This window comes from Capricornis sumatraensis, chromosome 1 (assembly GCF_032405125.1).
Source record: "Capricornis sumatraensis isolate serow.1 chromosome 1, serow.2, whole genome shotgun sequence".
Lineage (NCBI taxonomy): Eukaryota > Metazoa > Chordata > Mammalia > Artiodactyla > Bovidae > Capricornis > Capricornis sumatraensis.
This window is the reverse complement of record NC_091069.1, coordinates 68,261,775-68,276,743: the sequence shown is the minus strand read 5'-3', so window position 1 is coordinate 68,276,743 and position 14,969 is coordinate 68,261,775. Positions and strand designations below refer to the sequence as shown.

At 35.9% G+C, this 14,969-nt stretch overlaps 1 protein-coding gene across 2 annotated transcripts in view; it reads right to left on the bottom strand.

Annotated features, from left to right (window-relative positions):
* PNPT1 (polyribonucleotide nucleotidyltransferase 1) overlaps positions 1–14,291 on the bottom strand; it is a 40,874-nt gene extending 26,583 nt beyond the window's left edge. Inside the window, exons 1-10 of one of the 2 annotated variants that reach the window (XM_068975685.1) lie at positions 14,131–14,291; positions 9,875–9,935; positions 9,191–9,265; positions 8,432–8,537; positions 7,242–7,291; positions 6,200–6,263; positions 6,053–6,100; positions 5,035–5,148; positions 1,327–1,513; positions 244–295 (exon numbers count right to left, since the gene is read on the bottom strand). In XM_068975685.1, coding sequence (XP_068831786.1) covers positions 244–295; positions 1,327–1,513; positions 5,035–5,148; positions 6,053–6,100; positions 6,200–6,263; positions 7,242–7,291; positions 8,432–8,537; positions 9,191–9,265; positions 9,875–9,935; positions 14,131–14,291 — 918 coding nt within the window. The remainder of the gene's footprint in view (positions 1–243; positions 296–1,326; positions 1,514–5,034; positions 5,149–6,052; positions 6,101–6,199; positions 6,264–7,241; positions 7,292–8,431; positions 8,538–9,190; positions 9,266–9,874; positions 9,936–14,130) is intronic. The other variant, XM_068975764.1, reaches the window with a different exon arrangement.
* Between the last annotated feature and the right edge of the window lie 678 nt (positions 14,292–14,969).

Sequence of the window (14,969 nt, the reverse complement as noted above, 5' to 3'; positions counted from 1 at the left end):
ATATATGGCTTTTATATTTAACATTTCTATTTTTAAAATTACTATACAATTAACACTTTGTAATAGTAATCAGATTTCCCTAATGGTAATTTGTAAGAAATAGTACCTGTTTAATTCATTTAAATGTATTCACACACTGCCCTTTTCATAAAAATATGACAAATATTCATAAACAAAATTGTGTGAGCTATGACAAAAAAGAATTCCCAGAACAATTATATAAACAAATTCAGGTATACCTACTTTATCATGTTCATGATCTGTAAAAACTGTGTAGAGTTTTTCCATGGCGAGTCTATTTTAAGCAAAAAGTAAAGGTCAGCATGATATGTAGAAACATTAGGCAGTGTTTATTATAAACAAGACTGAAATATTTAACAGGCTAAATACTTAACATTTCATAATTAAAAATATGTATTTATTGCTCTGTAACACTGCTAATCTGTTTACTATTTATGATGAAGCGAAAGTTGCTGTTATGTCCAACTCTTTGCGACCCCATGGACTATACAGTCCATGGAATTCTCCAGGCCAAATACTGGAGTGGGTAGCTGTTCCCTTCTCCAGGGGATCTTCCCAGCCCAGGGTTCAAACCCAGGTCTCCTGCATTGCAGGCAGATTCTTTACCAGCTGAGCCACAAGGGAAGGAGAACACAAATTTCTTTCTCCTAACATATTAGGGGAATCACTCACACACACCTTCCCTTAACTGTTCAATTAATTTCATCTTAGATTTTTCTCTCCTCACTCACTCTCATGGAACCAGCTGCTTTTTTTTTTTTTTTTTTCCCTATGGATTTTGGCTGTTATTGCAGATAACCCTGTGATTGGGTAGTGTTAAAACTCTAATCTCTAAGTAATGGCTGTGAGACTCATACTAAGAGAAGTATGAACTTTTTCAGTTTATTTCAAATGAAATAATTCTCTGGTCATTCATTCATAATTTATGAGTACTTTATGTACAGGCACTATTATAAGGACTGGGCATATAGTGGTGGCTGTATTTGAGAACCTCAACAGTTTCCTTAGATATTCAAATATCTTATGCTTTATACTCTTCTTCCTTGACAGAGAGGAGAATTATCTTAATTTTGACAAGTACACTCACTCTCCCCTTTCCTTTGAGATTTAAACTTAGGTCCTTGAAGAGAGATGTAGGTTTATCCTTCTACAAGCATTAGACTGCTATTTATGGCAATGACTATTAAAATAGAAAGCTGGTATTTAGGAAGTAATGTATGGACAGTGCTTCTATGAGAAGTTATTTCTGAGAGAAAATTAAATTTGGTGATACGTTCATATTTTCTTTCATACAGATTTCCTTACTTATGAGCGTGTTTGACAATCTCTGGCGAAGGGACGAATAACTTCTGAGGTGTCCTCTTGGTAACACCATTTTCTTTTACCAACTGCTGAATGCCCTGAATTATTTGTTGTGTATGTTTTACTCCCACTTTGATAGCATGGCAAAAGTCCTGCTGTAAAATATTCTCTGCAGAGGCTTCCAACATGACTAAAAAGAAAAAAAAAAGAACAAGACTGCCATTGAACTTTTTACCAATTTTCAAATGTTTCAGATTTGAATTTTCAAATATCAATTTTACCATTTTCAAAGACCATGACATGACAAATACTACAGGTCAATTTTCTACCTTTTTGATTTCTTTCCTCAGAATTAACACAATTCCAAAATATAAACAGTAGTAAATCAATAAAGAAATCTTGATATTTGAAGTTAAGTATATATTCCTCATAAATTTACTGAGGAATTTCTCATTAAAAAAATGAAACAGAAAATGAAATGTGCACACAATTTTTTGTAACAGCTCTATAAGATATAATTAAAATATCATAAAATTCCATCCTTTAACATACACAACTGCATCTATTTTTCAAATGTATTTAAATTGAAAATTTTAAATATTAGCACAGTAGGTGTGCAATAACATTTCCTTTTTAACAGTTATTTGATGTGACCTCTCTCTTAATTTGGTCCTTGTCACATTTTCTAATTCTTGCCTGGGTCAGGAAATCTTTGCAGTGATATTGTTTCAAGTTAGCGAACTAGAGGACCCAAGCTACTACCATAAAATGGTTGTTTTTAGTTTTGTAAAGTATAACTCCTGTGGAAAGCAGGCAAGCTCCAAAGTAAGGCTTCTAGCATTTTAGCTTTGGTTTCTATAAGGCTGAATATTTGTGCCATTTCTGGCAGGTATCTCTCAACTTGTCCAAAGTCTTAAGATCATGTAATGCATAGCTACCATCAAACTAGTGTGTTTAACCACATCATGTCATTAAGATTTATTATGGCTAAAAAGTCATAATGAGTCACTTCTAAAAAGTCACATCTAAGGCTTCTAAGCATAATCAAGAATGGAAAAAAAAAATCTTATATGCTTTACATGTTGGAATTGCATCAGTCAGCTGAAGCAAATCTGTAAAACTATAACGGAAGATCTAACATTTCTGTCACTGCTGTCTTGGAAAGAGGAGAAAGATGGCAGGGCTGAAAAGTACTGGGGGAAAAATAGCTGGAAATTTCCCCAATTTGGTGGAAACATAAACCTGCATATTCAAGAAGCTGAATAAACCCAACATAGGATAACTCAAGAAAAGACATATCATAATTAAACTTCCAATAACCAAAGACAAAGGAAAAAAAATCTTGAAACCAGCTAGAGAAAAATGACACCATACCAATGTGGGAAAAGCAATTCAAACAACAGCAAATTTATCATCAGAAACCATGGAGGCCAGAAGGAAGAGGCATAATATCTTTCAGGTGTTGAAAGAGAAGAACGGTCAACCCAGAATCCTATTCCCAGTGAAAATATTTAAGAGTGAAGGAGAAATCAAAACTCTTGGATGTAGGAGAAAGAAGAAAATGTGTCACCCTGAAATGGCTAAAGAAAGGTCTCTAAACAGAAAACAATAAAGGAAGAAACCATGTTAAGAACATATTAAGCAAAAATATGGGTAAATACAACACACTGTAATACTTGTCTGCAATTTTCTAAACTGTCTGATGGTTAAAGCAAAAATTGTGACACTTCCCTGTTGTGGTTCTAAATGTAGAGAAATATTAAACAAATATACATGGAGGAGGATGAAGGGAGGTTAGGTTTCAGTTGTTCACTTGAGGCACAAAGAAGCTTCCTCTGATACCATGATATGGAGATGGTTATAGCCTTTCTCTTATCTGTGTTCCCATGACATCTCCTCTCCCTTTCACAGAATTGGAGATTTAAAAACATGCATTTAATGTATGTAAACTGTACCTCAGTAAATTAATTTTAAAAAGAGCATAGGAACAGGTCAGAACAACAGTTGGAAGGCTGCCTATTGGGTTTCTGCATGCTGCAGATACAGTAAAGATCCTTGGTTCATTCCTCCAGTATCTCTTTAAAATTAGAGTGGTTCAGACACAAAGGCAGATAAAGGTATATGACCATTTAGAAGATGGTTTATTTTGCATCTTAACAGTAATATTAACCACTTGCTTACTAGGTTCTAGGTACTATGTGGGGTACTCAAACCTTGACTCTAATCTTCATAATGGTCCTAAAAAGTAGCCAAATCAATTCACTAAAAAATTAGTAAATTTCTTTTTTTACTAATTTTGCTGAAAGTTACTAACTTTCAGCAGAAAAATTTCAGATATAGACCAAGTGAACTTCAAATAGCAAACCAACACTCTACTCAGGGGCCTTTTTGAGATGCTCAAATATAATGTAGGGGTCATTCATTATTCACAGCCTCCCCAAATCTTTAGAATCTTCTCTATATGGTGATAGTTCCCCACCTTCACCTTTAAAAGGGAGGGTGACTTACTCAGTGGGCATACATCTTTTTACTATTCCTCCTGGTCTCTTGTCCCTGCCTCTTTTTTCCCCTCCTGCCTGTAAGTAAGATAAGTTGGCCAGAGTTCTGTTAGCTAGAGTTCTGGAATCCCATGATCAGACAAGCCTGGCAGGCTGCAATCCATGGGTTGCAAGAGTTGTACTCAACTTAACGACTATACCACCACTGGTAGCCAGTATATAACCATGAAGATGTGGGCAACACCCTAAGCATAGCAGAGTGGAAAGCTATAAAACGATCTAGATTTCTTAAGACATTAGGGGAGCTGCTGTAACTGTCCTGGACTCATTATCTCTGAATTTTTGTTACTTGATAAAAAATAAGTTCCCATCTTGTTTAAGCCTTGTTATTTAGTTTCACCACACAATTCCTAACTAACATGTAGATAATACACAATTCCTCTTTCATGTATTTTGTCTATCATCTAGTTCTAAATCATTATGAACATTCCAAAAGCAGCAGCTGGAAATGAGGTATTTTACATGTTAACTGAACAAAAAAAGCACTAAAAGTTTAATACATTTACATTTCATAAAAATGTTCCCAAATCAGAAGATTCTGTGTCAAAAAGTTCCAGACAACAAATATCAGGTAGCAGGATAAACTAAGAGACCTTAATTTATTTGTCCAAGGTTGCATGGTTAACTATGGCAGATGCTCGGTTTCAAACCCAAGTCATTTTGACTGTTAAAGGCTATTCCCCTTCAACAGAATCAGCCTCTGATTTTTGTTCATGTTGATTATGGCATTTTAGTTGGAAGGAGTAAAGGTGACCCATGGTCCAGTGCATATCTTTATCACTAGTTTCCTATGAGGAAATGATACCTCTTTCTCAGAGGACAACAGGCTTCGAATGACTGCATTAGCTAAATTAACATATTTAATAAAACAATTAATTTACTACCAGATTTAAAACTTCAAATTTTAGACTAGCTTATCAGTCTAAAAATAATTACTAAAATTATCTTAATAAAGATTTTTGCATTTCAGTTAGTTATATAACATTCTATAATTCTAGGTATTGTTTGACATGATGCAAGAGCACTACCAAAATGGGGCAGCAATAAAACAAAACAAAAATTTTTATGGCTAATTAACAAAATACACATACATTTTTAGAAGCCAAAACCTGTACATAAAATCCAGAACAAATCTACCACATAAACTACTTACCAATCTGACTTTTAGGTGCTCCAGTAACCACTAAATTTAAAGTACTGTTAGCCATTTCTTTTCGTGTTGGGTTAACTACACATTCTCCATCAATCATTCCTATTCGTACTGCCCCTAAAATATATTAAAATATTGGCAATTGTTTAATAAAAACTCAGTTTTCAAGACATTCCAGTAATGGCTTCAATCCGTATCTTCAATTGTGACCATCTTCTGGCCTCACTGGGTGACTCAAGTTCAGCATTCATCTCAGTGGTCTTTTCCTAGTCTTGACTGTATTTTCTCTTAAGACAAGTGCTTACCTTCTGATCCTACTAAGGTACAGCATAAATGTCAGTGACTCTTGAGAAACCCTCTCTGACACCTAACTACACAAATATAAACCTGCCCTTCTCTATCATTTTCTTAACACTCTGACTATACTTTTATAGTGCTGTTTATAAAAAATTGTTTCGCTCATGCTGAAACCAAGAACTGTCTCATTCATCTTTGTACTACTGATACCTAGTCTGCCTTAGTTTTTTCATTGCTAAGTCCAATATTGGGCATTTAGGACACAATAATTACTTACCTGAGAAATCATTTGTATATTGCATGAATACAACTTACATGAGCTATAAGTTACAAACAAGTTTATATTTCAATATTATCTTGAAAGAGTGTGTACCCTGACAATTTCTCAGTCCAAAGATAGAGAAATTCTTCAAACAGAAGAGGCAACTAAGAAGTCACAGAATCTGAGAACATAAAATAATCTCTAACACATAACATATTGCTATAAGAAACAAAACCCAAAGCAAAGAGAAAAGTTTCTTAAAAGATCTGAAAGGACTCTTCTTAGAATGTCATCTAATCAGACTCCCCAAGAAACAGTAAATCAAAGTTAATAAATCTATGTCCTTGCTATAGCATGCTCACTCCAATTTTTCGGGAAAAAAAAAAAGTTTCTTTAGTGCTCTTAGCCAAAAAGCTGAGAAGTGATAGAAAAAATGTTTTTTATTTTCAAATCCTAACTTACCAATAGGTCCATTCCAAGGAATATCTGATAATGAGAGGGCTACAGAAGCTTTAAAAAAGAAAGAAAATAAGAGCTGAAATAAAAATATTTCATTGCTTAAAAAAGAAAATTAATAGTAACAATTTTAATCTTTATTTTTATACTTACCACCATTAATTGCCAGGACATCAGGTTCATTAACACCATCTACTGCTAACAGATTACAAAGGATCTAATGCAAGGGAAAAAATGCAAAGCACTTAAAAAAAAAATCTACTTGATGTGGGAGGATTATCATTTGGAATAACATTTTGGCCTAAAATATAGGAAAACTATATGATATGGTTCAAAGCAAAAGCTTTGTAGTCAAACCCCTTACTTCTATCATTTAACTACATGCTTGACCACAGGAAAAATTACTTAAATTAAGCCTCAAAAGTTTCCTCATCTTTAAAAGGGAAAAATAATGGTATCTTCCTAAAAAGTTCTTAGGAAAATTATAGGAAATACTGTGTATAAATTATTTATAGTACTGAGCAGTAAATGTTAGCTATGTTAGTAAATGTTACATAAAAATATTGTTGTCTTCTGTTTGTTAAGCACAGACAAATTACATTGTAATAATATGCTTATGTCATGTACTTAGGAAAATGACTTCTCGAAGCAGTGACATTCTAACAAAGGAATATTTGCAAGGCATATTTATTTTTTTCACACATAAAATAGTTAATTAAAGTATATAAATGGGTCATTATTACAAAAGAAGGTATTATTCAGAAAGGAACAAAATATAACAAAGTAGAGGTTTAGAGAACCCAATGATAAAAAAATAGGTAATAAAGACTAGTTGACAGTCCTTGTCTGTTACTAATATGACCTTCGGGGCCCAGTCTGAACTGTCCCCACCCACCTCAATTACTCTAACCTTTTTGCAAATTTACCAATTCTTTCTTGCCCAAGGATTTTGTGCTTCCTGTTCCATTTTCCTCTACTCCTACATTGGTTAATTCCTACTCATAATTCAGGTATCAGCTCATATTGATACCAAATAAATGTTAGGTTTTAAAAACTAATGTAAACTGCAGCAGCATCACCAAAAATTCTTATTTTATACTGTTAAAATGTTCGGCCTAGGAAGTATTAAATAGAGATTACATCTTTTTTTTTCCTTTACTGACCTGGAAACAAATAAACCTAAAACAGAACATACCTGTGTATCATAAAAGTAGCCAGCTGGAAAGAGAGGTCTAATTGAACGATCTGCCAAAAGAAAAAAAAAAAAAGAGATTAAATTGTTACTAGCAGAAGTTGCTTCACAATTCAAAACTTTTCCCCCATTAAAGACCAAGCTAAAAAGTAATGTAACTAGCCATTTAATAAAGCAAAACAATAACAGCAAAAACAAAACCCTTGGACTAATTTACTCACAGGGACACAGATAAATATTAATATACACCAGATCCTAAAGATGAAAAACTAGCAGGACAGGAGCACCCAATTGTAAAATTGGGGAGCAACTTTTCATTCTGGTTCCACAGACATCAGAATTCATTGCTTGCTGCTGCTGCTGCTAAGTCGCTTCAGTCGTGTCTAACTCTGTGCGACCCCATAGACGGCAGCCCACCAGGCTCCCCCGTCCCTGGGAGTCTCCAGGCAAGAACACTGGAGTCGGTTGCCATTTCCTTCTCCAATGCATGAAAGTGAAAAATGAAAGTAAAGTCGCTCAGTCGTGCCCGACTCTTAGCGACCACATGGACTGCAGCCTACCAGGCTCCTTCGTCCATGGGATTTTCCAGGCAAGAGTACTGGAGTGGGTTGCCATTGCCTTCTCCCAACTGATATTTATTTATTTAAGCAGAAGAAAGAGGCTTAAGACCAACAGCACACCAAAATAAAACCCTTCCTTGGAATTCTGTGTCTGACGAGTGCGTATAAATATACGTAAAGTAGAAATTTTGGTTAGAAGGACTATAAACTACAAATGATCCCATGATATTTAAGGATATCAAAGATTTGAAAAATCATAAACATATTTCAGTAGTTGATGAATACAACACTTTCAGGAATTACTACGATGAACATACAAATGAAAAATACTTGGGTTCAACAGAGTAGAGGTGTGGGCCACAGAATTTATATGATTAATAGAGATTCATTCATTTGGTCAACAATATTTGTTGAATGCCTATTTTGTTCCAGGGAGTATGCTAGGTATAGGGGATTCAGTATTAAACAAAAATTTTTTTCTCATGAAGCCCACATTTGAATCGGGGATACAAAAAGTAAATAATCTTAGGTTGTGTTAATGTAATGAAGAAAATTTAAGAGAGATTATAGAACACAGATGGAAGAGAAGAGATACTAACACAGGTATATATATCAGAGACCTTAATATCTTACCTATTACTCGACTTGTAAGAATTTCTTTATCAGAAGATCCAATCTCTCTTCTGAGATAGTTTGTGGGAATCCTACCTGCTGCAGCAGCCTTCTGTCTATAGTCAACCTGAAAGAGTGAAGAAAAAAAAAATGCTGTTCATTTGACTGACTTTTGTAGTAGCAGATTTTCCCCAAGAAATTACTATAGAGATACAATTGTCCTGAGGTTGCCAACAACATATTTCAGACTAAGAGTGAATATCTTGCTTACTTTTAGTGTTTTGTATCTCTTAGAGAAAGGAGAGGTGACAGAAATAGTCAGTAAATTGATTTTTTAAAAAGCCTTCCACTACCCAGTTAGATGACTCTGTAGACTCAAAACTTCCCACAGTAGCTTATCCTGGTCAAGTTCAACACTGCCTTTTTTTGTGTCAACTCTGTAACTGCATTCCCCTTATCATAAAAAAAGAAGCCATAAAATACTATTTTCACCAAAAATATACTTGTAGACTCATACAAAGGGAAATCTACAAAAGCAATGAATTCACTGCTTACTAAACATCAAAGTACTTGTGCACTTCCACTGTTTCTGTCAACTTGATAAACCTGGATCTTTAAAAAAGTATGATGACCACTGATATAATGACTCAATATCAAACAGTTAAGGAAAACCCTTTATTGTGCAAAGTATACAATTTGTACTCACTAGACACTGGACAAAAATATTACAATTCTATATTTATTCTATATTACAGTTCAGAAAAATCAGCAAATACTTACCACCAAAGGCATGAATTGGGAAGGTGAAGGTTTTGTTTTACTGACTGCTGTGACCATCACTGCAGTGTCACCTGACTTAAACATAAACAACAACACTGGTAAATTCCTTTAAAATTAGATATTAACATATAAGCAGTTATTCATATAAGACTGAATCCTCCCTCAGTTAAACCCAAGGAAAGAGAATTGTTATTCTGTGACACTGTGACTATGAACATCATTATTCACAAGCAGTCCAATCTTAATCACTTCTGCATAATCATGATCTATATTAGAACAGTCACTAAGTTTTTCAAAAGTAACAGAACTAAAAGGGAAAAGGCTCACTGATAGCTTAGTCACATCCAATCATATTTTCTACTTCTTATTAGGAAATTTAGGCTATAAATAAAGAAAAAATTATTACTATTGAAGAAACCAGTAAAATTACTTTCTCTAAAAAAGCATTATAGCATTTATTAACAGAATAAATTAGAACCCCAAGTTTGGAAGAGACCTTAAAGGTCATTTAGTATACTTAGTCCTCCGACTCCCTGGTTGTCTGGAATGATTCTGACACTACAAATGGTCTGAATTAATTTCCAGTACCAGAATTCTAAGAAGTTACATGATGTTATAAAGATATTCAGTACTAGTCTCTATAAACATTTTTAGGGTGAAAATTTAACAATTTGGACTTTTTACCTGTACTACAGCAGAGCCATCTGCAAATCTGGCCAGTTTTCCAGAGGATATTTCTAATTTCCTGTTCAAAATAAAAATCCAATACAAAAGGACTTAGGTCATTAGTACAATTCCTAACTTAGAATAAATCAATCAAAGATTTAAAGAACCAAAGGTCCCATAGGCCCCCAACTACCAACAAACAAACAAATAAAAAAGGGACAGAGCTCACTATCATTACCAAAGATTCAAGGGGAGGTTAAGATCTCCTTTAGAAAAAATACAGAAACCGAGGCACAGGAGTAATCTGAATGACAGAGTATTTCTGAAGGGAAGAAGCTCCTTTCTTCATTTCCCATTTATCACATCTTTTCTCTCCTGTCTTACCACTCTTGCCTTGTTGACTAAAGTAGCCTTTTAACACAAACTTTATCATTTCTCTCCTTAATTCCTTTAAAATCTCCCTCATTGCCTTTAAAATATAAACTCCAAAACTTCCAACAGAAACTTTCATGTTCTACAACAGTGCCAAGATAACTCAGTGGGGGAAAGAAACAGTCTTTTCAACCAATAGTGCTGGGACAACTGGATATCCATATGCAAAGAAGTTAATAAACGTTGGACGCTTTCCTCATATTATAAATAAAAATTAACTCAAAATGGATTATTGATATAAATGTAAAAATTAAGACTGTAATACTCTAAGGAAAAAACACAGGAGTAAATCTTCATAAACCTGGGTTAGACCACATCTTCCTATAGATGACATCAAAAGCACAAATAAAAAAGAAAAAAAATAGATAAATCTGACAATCAAAATTAAAAACTTTCATGCTACAAAGGACATCATCAACAAAGTGAAAGAAAATCTACAGAACAGCAGAAAGTATTTGGAAATCATATACCTGATAAGGGACTTGTATCTAGAATATGTAAAGAACGCTTACAACTCAAAAATAAAAAGAAACCCAATTTTATAAACTGGTAAAGGATTTCAATCAATGTTTCTTCAAGGAAGATCAACAGTACTGCATGAAAATATGCTCAACATCATTAGCCGCTAAGGAAATGCAAATCAAAACCACAATGAGATACTATTCACATCTAGTAGGATGGTTATGATGGGTAAGTGTTGATGGGTATGTGGAGAAATTGGCAGTCTCATACACTGCTGACTGAAATGTAAAATGGTGCACCTGCTTTGGGAAATAATCTGGCAATTCCTCAAAAGATAAAACACAGAAGTACCCCAGATGTTCTCAAACACAGGCTTGGATTAATAGTCAAATACCAAATCCTCCCACTTTCTTTGTTCTTTCTGTTGATCTACACAATGTCTCCTTTAGGTGTCCCAGACCACCTACCAGATAGTTCTGCCTTGGTGACTGACCTAATTTAAACTTTTTTCCCGCTAGGTGGTTACTTTCCATTATGTCTCATGATTTCAGCTGGTGTCTAACAGACACGTAATTTTTTCCTGTATTTCATGGTGATTTTACCTCTTATCAATCACTTGCCAATATTTTAATGTATAAAATACCTCCAAATATAAGATTGTTAACATATCAATGGCTTCTGGAATTGGGACTGGATGGCTATGGAACCGTATGAGAAGATTTTTGAGCTTTTAAAATATTGAACAATGTGAGTGAATACCTAAATCAAAATATACTTTTGAAAAAAATAATAAGGATAAGAAGAGAAAGGAGGTTCTACTGGTGGGCACAAGAGTAGGACGAGATAGCTTAGGAAGAGAGAAGGGAAAAGAGGAGCTATCTGCCACAGGAAGTAGAACTCCAGGGAGAGAGAGATGCAAGTATTTTTGGAGACACTTGCAAAATGGTATAGTTTCCTCTAAGAAAAATTCAGTAGTTCAAAACTCACGCTACTCCACCCCCACTCCAGCAAAAACATAACAAACACCCACCTTTATGATTTGGCCTTGCCTTTGCTGCCAAACTCATACTTCACTTTTCACTCCATCCACAGTGAGTTATTTGTAGCTAGTCAATACACTCTCTCACTTCTCTGCAATTGCACTTGCCATTTTCTCTGCTACTTTCTCCTTGCTAATTCCTTTTTGCGTTTCAGGATTCACCTTCAACAGCAAGCTTTACAGTGGGATAAACACCCCTTTGTGCACCTTCAGCACACTATTCATACCTTTCCCACAAACTGATTTTCTCAGCACTGAATCTGTGTTCTTCCTCATCAGACTATCTCTAGTTGCCTTGGAACTCAATATAGTAAATGCTCAATAACTTGCTGAAATGAAAATTACTACAGAGTTTATTGTGTGTAGTAAAGACGTTTACCACAATAGTATACAACCTTCTAGGACATTGTAAAGGATACACATAGCAAGTATCAAGTTGGTGGTACAAAGCAGTCACCCAAAAAAGTTTGTTGCAGACTTATGACAAAGAAAATAATTGACCCAGCAGGTATGATATTTATGAATCTCACTGCTACAACACATGACACAGGTTTAAAAAGAGGTTACAAAAAAAAAAAAATCCCAGTTGACTAATAAATGAGATTCAAAGTAGACTATTATGAAAAATTTGGAGGGCAAACCTAACCTTGTTGTTTTGAGTCCCTGCTGCTGCTGCTAAGTCACTTCAGTCGTGTCCTACTCTGTGCAACCCCACAGATGGCAGCCCACCAGGCTCCCCTGTCCCTGGGAGTCTCCAGGCAAGAACACTGGAGTGGGTTGCCATTTCCTTCTCCAATGCATGAAAGTGAAAACTGAAAGTGAAGTCGCTCAGTCATGTCTGACTTAGCGACCCCATGGACTGCAGCCATCCATGGGATTTTCCAGGCAAGAGTACTGGAGTGGGGTGCCATTGCCTTCTCCTTTGAGTACCTAGTGCCTAACAGTAGATGTCTGTGTAATGAAATGTTCTGGGACATTTCTTCACAGAAGAATAAATTTTCAGTCCTTGAAGAATGGAAGAGATATCTTTCCCCTCAAAAATCAGAATCAAAGAATGCAAGAGGTGGAAAGAAAGACCTTAGAGATCATCTAGTCTCACAGTCTCTACATCTCTTTTCTTTTTATAGTCTTTAACCTAACAACTTTTTTTTCCCCTACATTTTTAGAGGGTATGTAAACGCATATGATTATGTGACTGACACACAGTAGGCAAAACCAAAACACCCAGCTTTATGATTTGGTCTAAAATATTTATTATCTCACCCATTACAGAAAAAGTTTGCTGACTCTTGATCTAATAAAAGTCTCCTCATTCAGGAGAGTGGAAGGAGTGGTGACATGGTGACATAACTTGTCCAAAGATCATTCAGTAAGTCAGGGAGGAAGTGTTGGATTCAAAGCCAGATTTTCTGACTTTTGTATGAATTAGGGTCAACGTTTTTTTAAAAATACACGTGAAAAGTATATATAAAGTATTAGCAGTTTCATTTTTTAAAATGAATCCCATACTACTTTTATAAAAGTCATTTTAGAGATGAATTCTGGGAAACAGACCCCAAGAGAAAGTATCAATCTCAAACACAAATTTAAAATCCACCTAGTCTCATAGGAGTAGCTTTGACCCTGAGAAAGTTACCTAAGCTTCTCTGAGCCTCTGGTGCTTTAACTATAAAATGAAAGTAATAGTACATTTACTACAGGGTTCCCAAGTGGCTCAGACATAAAGAATTTGCCTGCAATTCAGGAGACCTGGGTTCCATCCCTGGGTTAGGAAGATCCCCTGCAGAAGGGAATGGCAACCCACTCCAGCAATCTTGCCTGGAGAATCCCATGGACAGAGGAGCCTGGTTGGGGTCGCAAAGAGTAGGACAGGACTAAGTGACTAACACTTGCACAGGCTTTAACAGAGTATCATATAACCAGCGTCAACAAACTGACTTTGTCCTTCCTTTCCTATCAGAGTCATACGGGCCAAGCTTCTTAGCCAGTAAACTGGATTGAAGGATGTAAGCATCAATTGTTAACGCGTTATCTTTTTCATTTCATAGCCGAGAAATCACCAAAAGTAAAGAGAATGGAAATCAGGTGGGCAAACTCGGTTGGGGAAAAGAAGCTCGGAACAAGGAGGGAGGAAGAAGCAGCAAAGGGCACGGTACTGAGACAGCAAGAGAAGTAGGGGGATGGGGCTGGGGGTGCCAAGAAACAGGTTCCAAACGCGGAAAGGGAAATTTGTAACTTAGGTTTAGGGTAAAGAGACTTGGGTTGCCGGATTCGTACTCTAGGAAGTGAATGTACTCGGACCCGCCTTGTGAAAGGACAGAGAACACACACAGTTCCTTACCTGCTGCCTAAATCCACGGCCACGGATCGCGGCCCGATGCCACCCCATAGTGCTCGCACCTGTAACTGGGTGAGTGTCTTATCCCGCCCTGGCAGACGGAGGGGACCATCGCCCAGAGGCCGCAGCCGGAGGCACAAGCAGCAATGCCTGCAGGCCGCCATGACACCTGGCACGCGATCAACCCGGGCCGCGCCCTGATTGGCTTAATCTGCAGATAGTGGGGCGGAGCCTGATGCAGTTTCGTTTCCGCGGTACCGAGGGGAACGCCGGGGAAGCGGATACCTGGCCGCTTACTACGAAGCGTAGAGAGGGTCAAAACTATCTGAATGCAATTGCGACAACTCGTCCTTTATTAGCCAATCAACAACAATTAGTAAAATAATGTGAGTTTTTGGTTTGTTTTTCATTTTACTATCGTAGTTTAAAAGAGAATCTAAAATAGCACAAGTATTTAAAAGAGTATTGCAGTAATAGAAGTAATCAGAAAACACATTGTTGTTATCTGGCTTCTGCCAGCTGAGAATTAGGAGAATTTGGGTAGTGGGCCATGGAAAGAGACCTTTCTGTCTTCCGTCCTACCCCCTGGCTTTTATTTTTATAAATTTCAAGCAACAAATATATTACTACTTTACCAAGGGAGTACCAAGTACCACCATAGGAGCCCAATTTATTTCTAGTAAGTTAATTTCACCTCTGGTTGACCTGTGTTATCATTTTATATATCATTATGCTCATTTTGGGTTCATTTACATTTTAATATTTAGCAATTAATTTCTCTGTCTATTTTTGTCAAGTGTTAATACTTTCTAAACCAACTTGCCACTGTTTTTTAAAAGTTT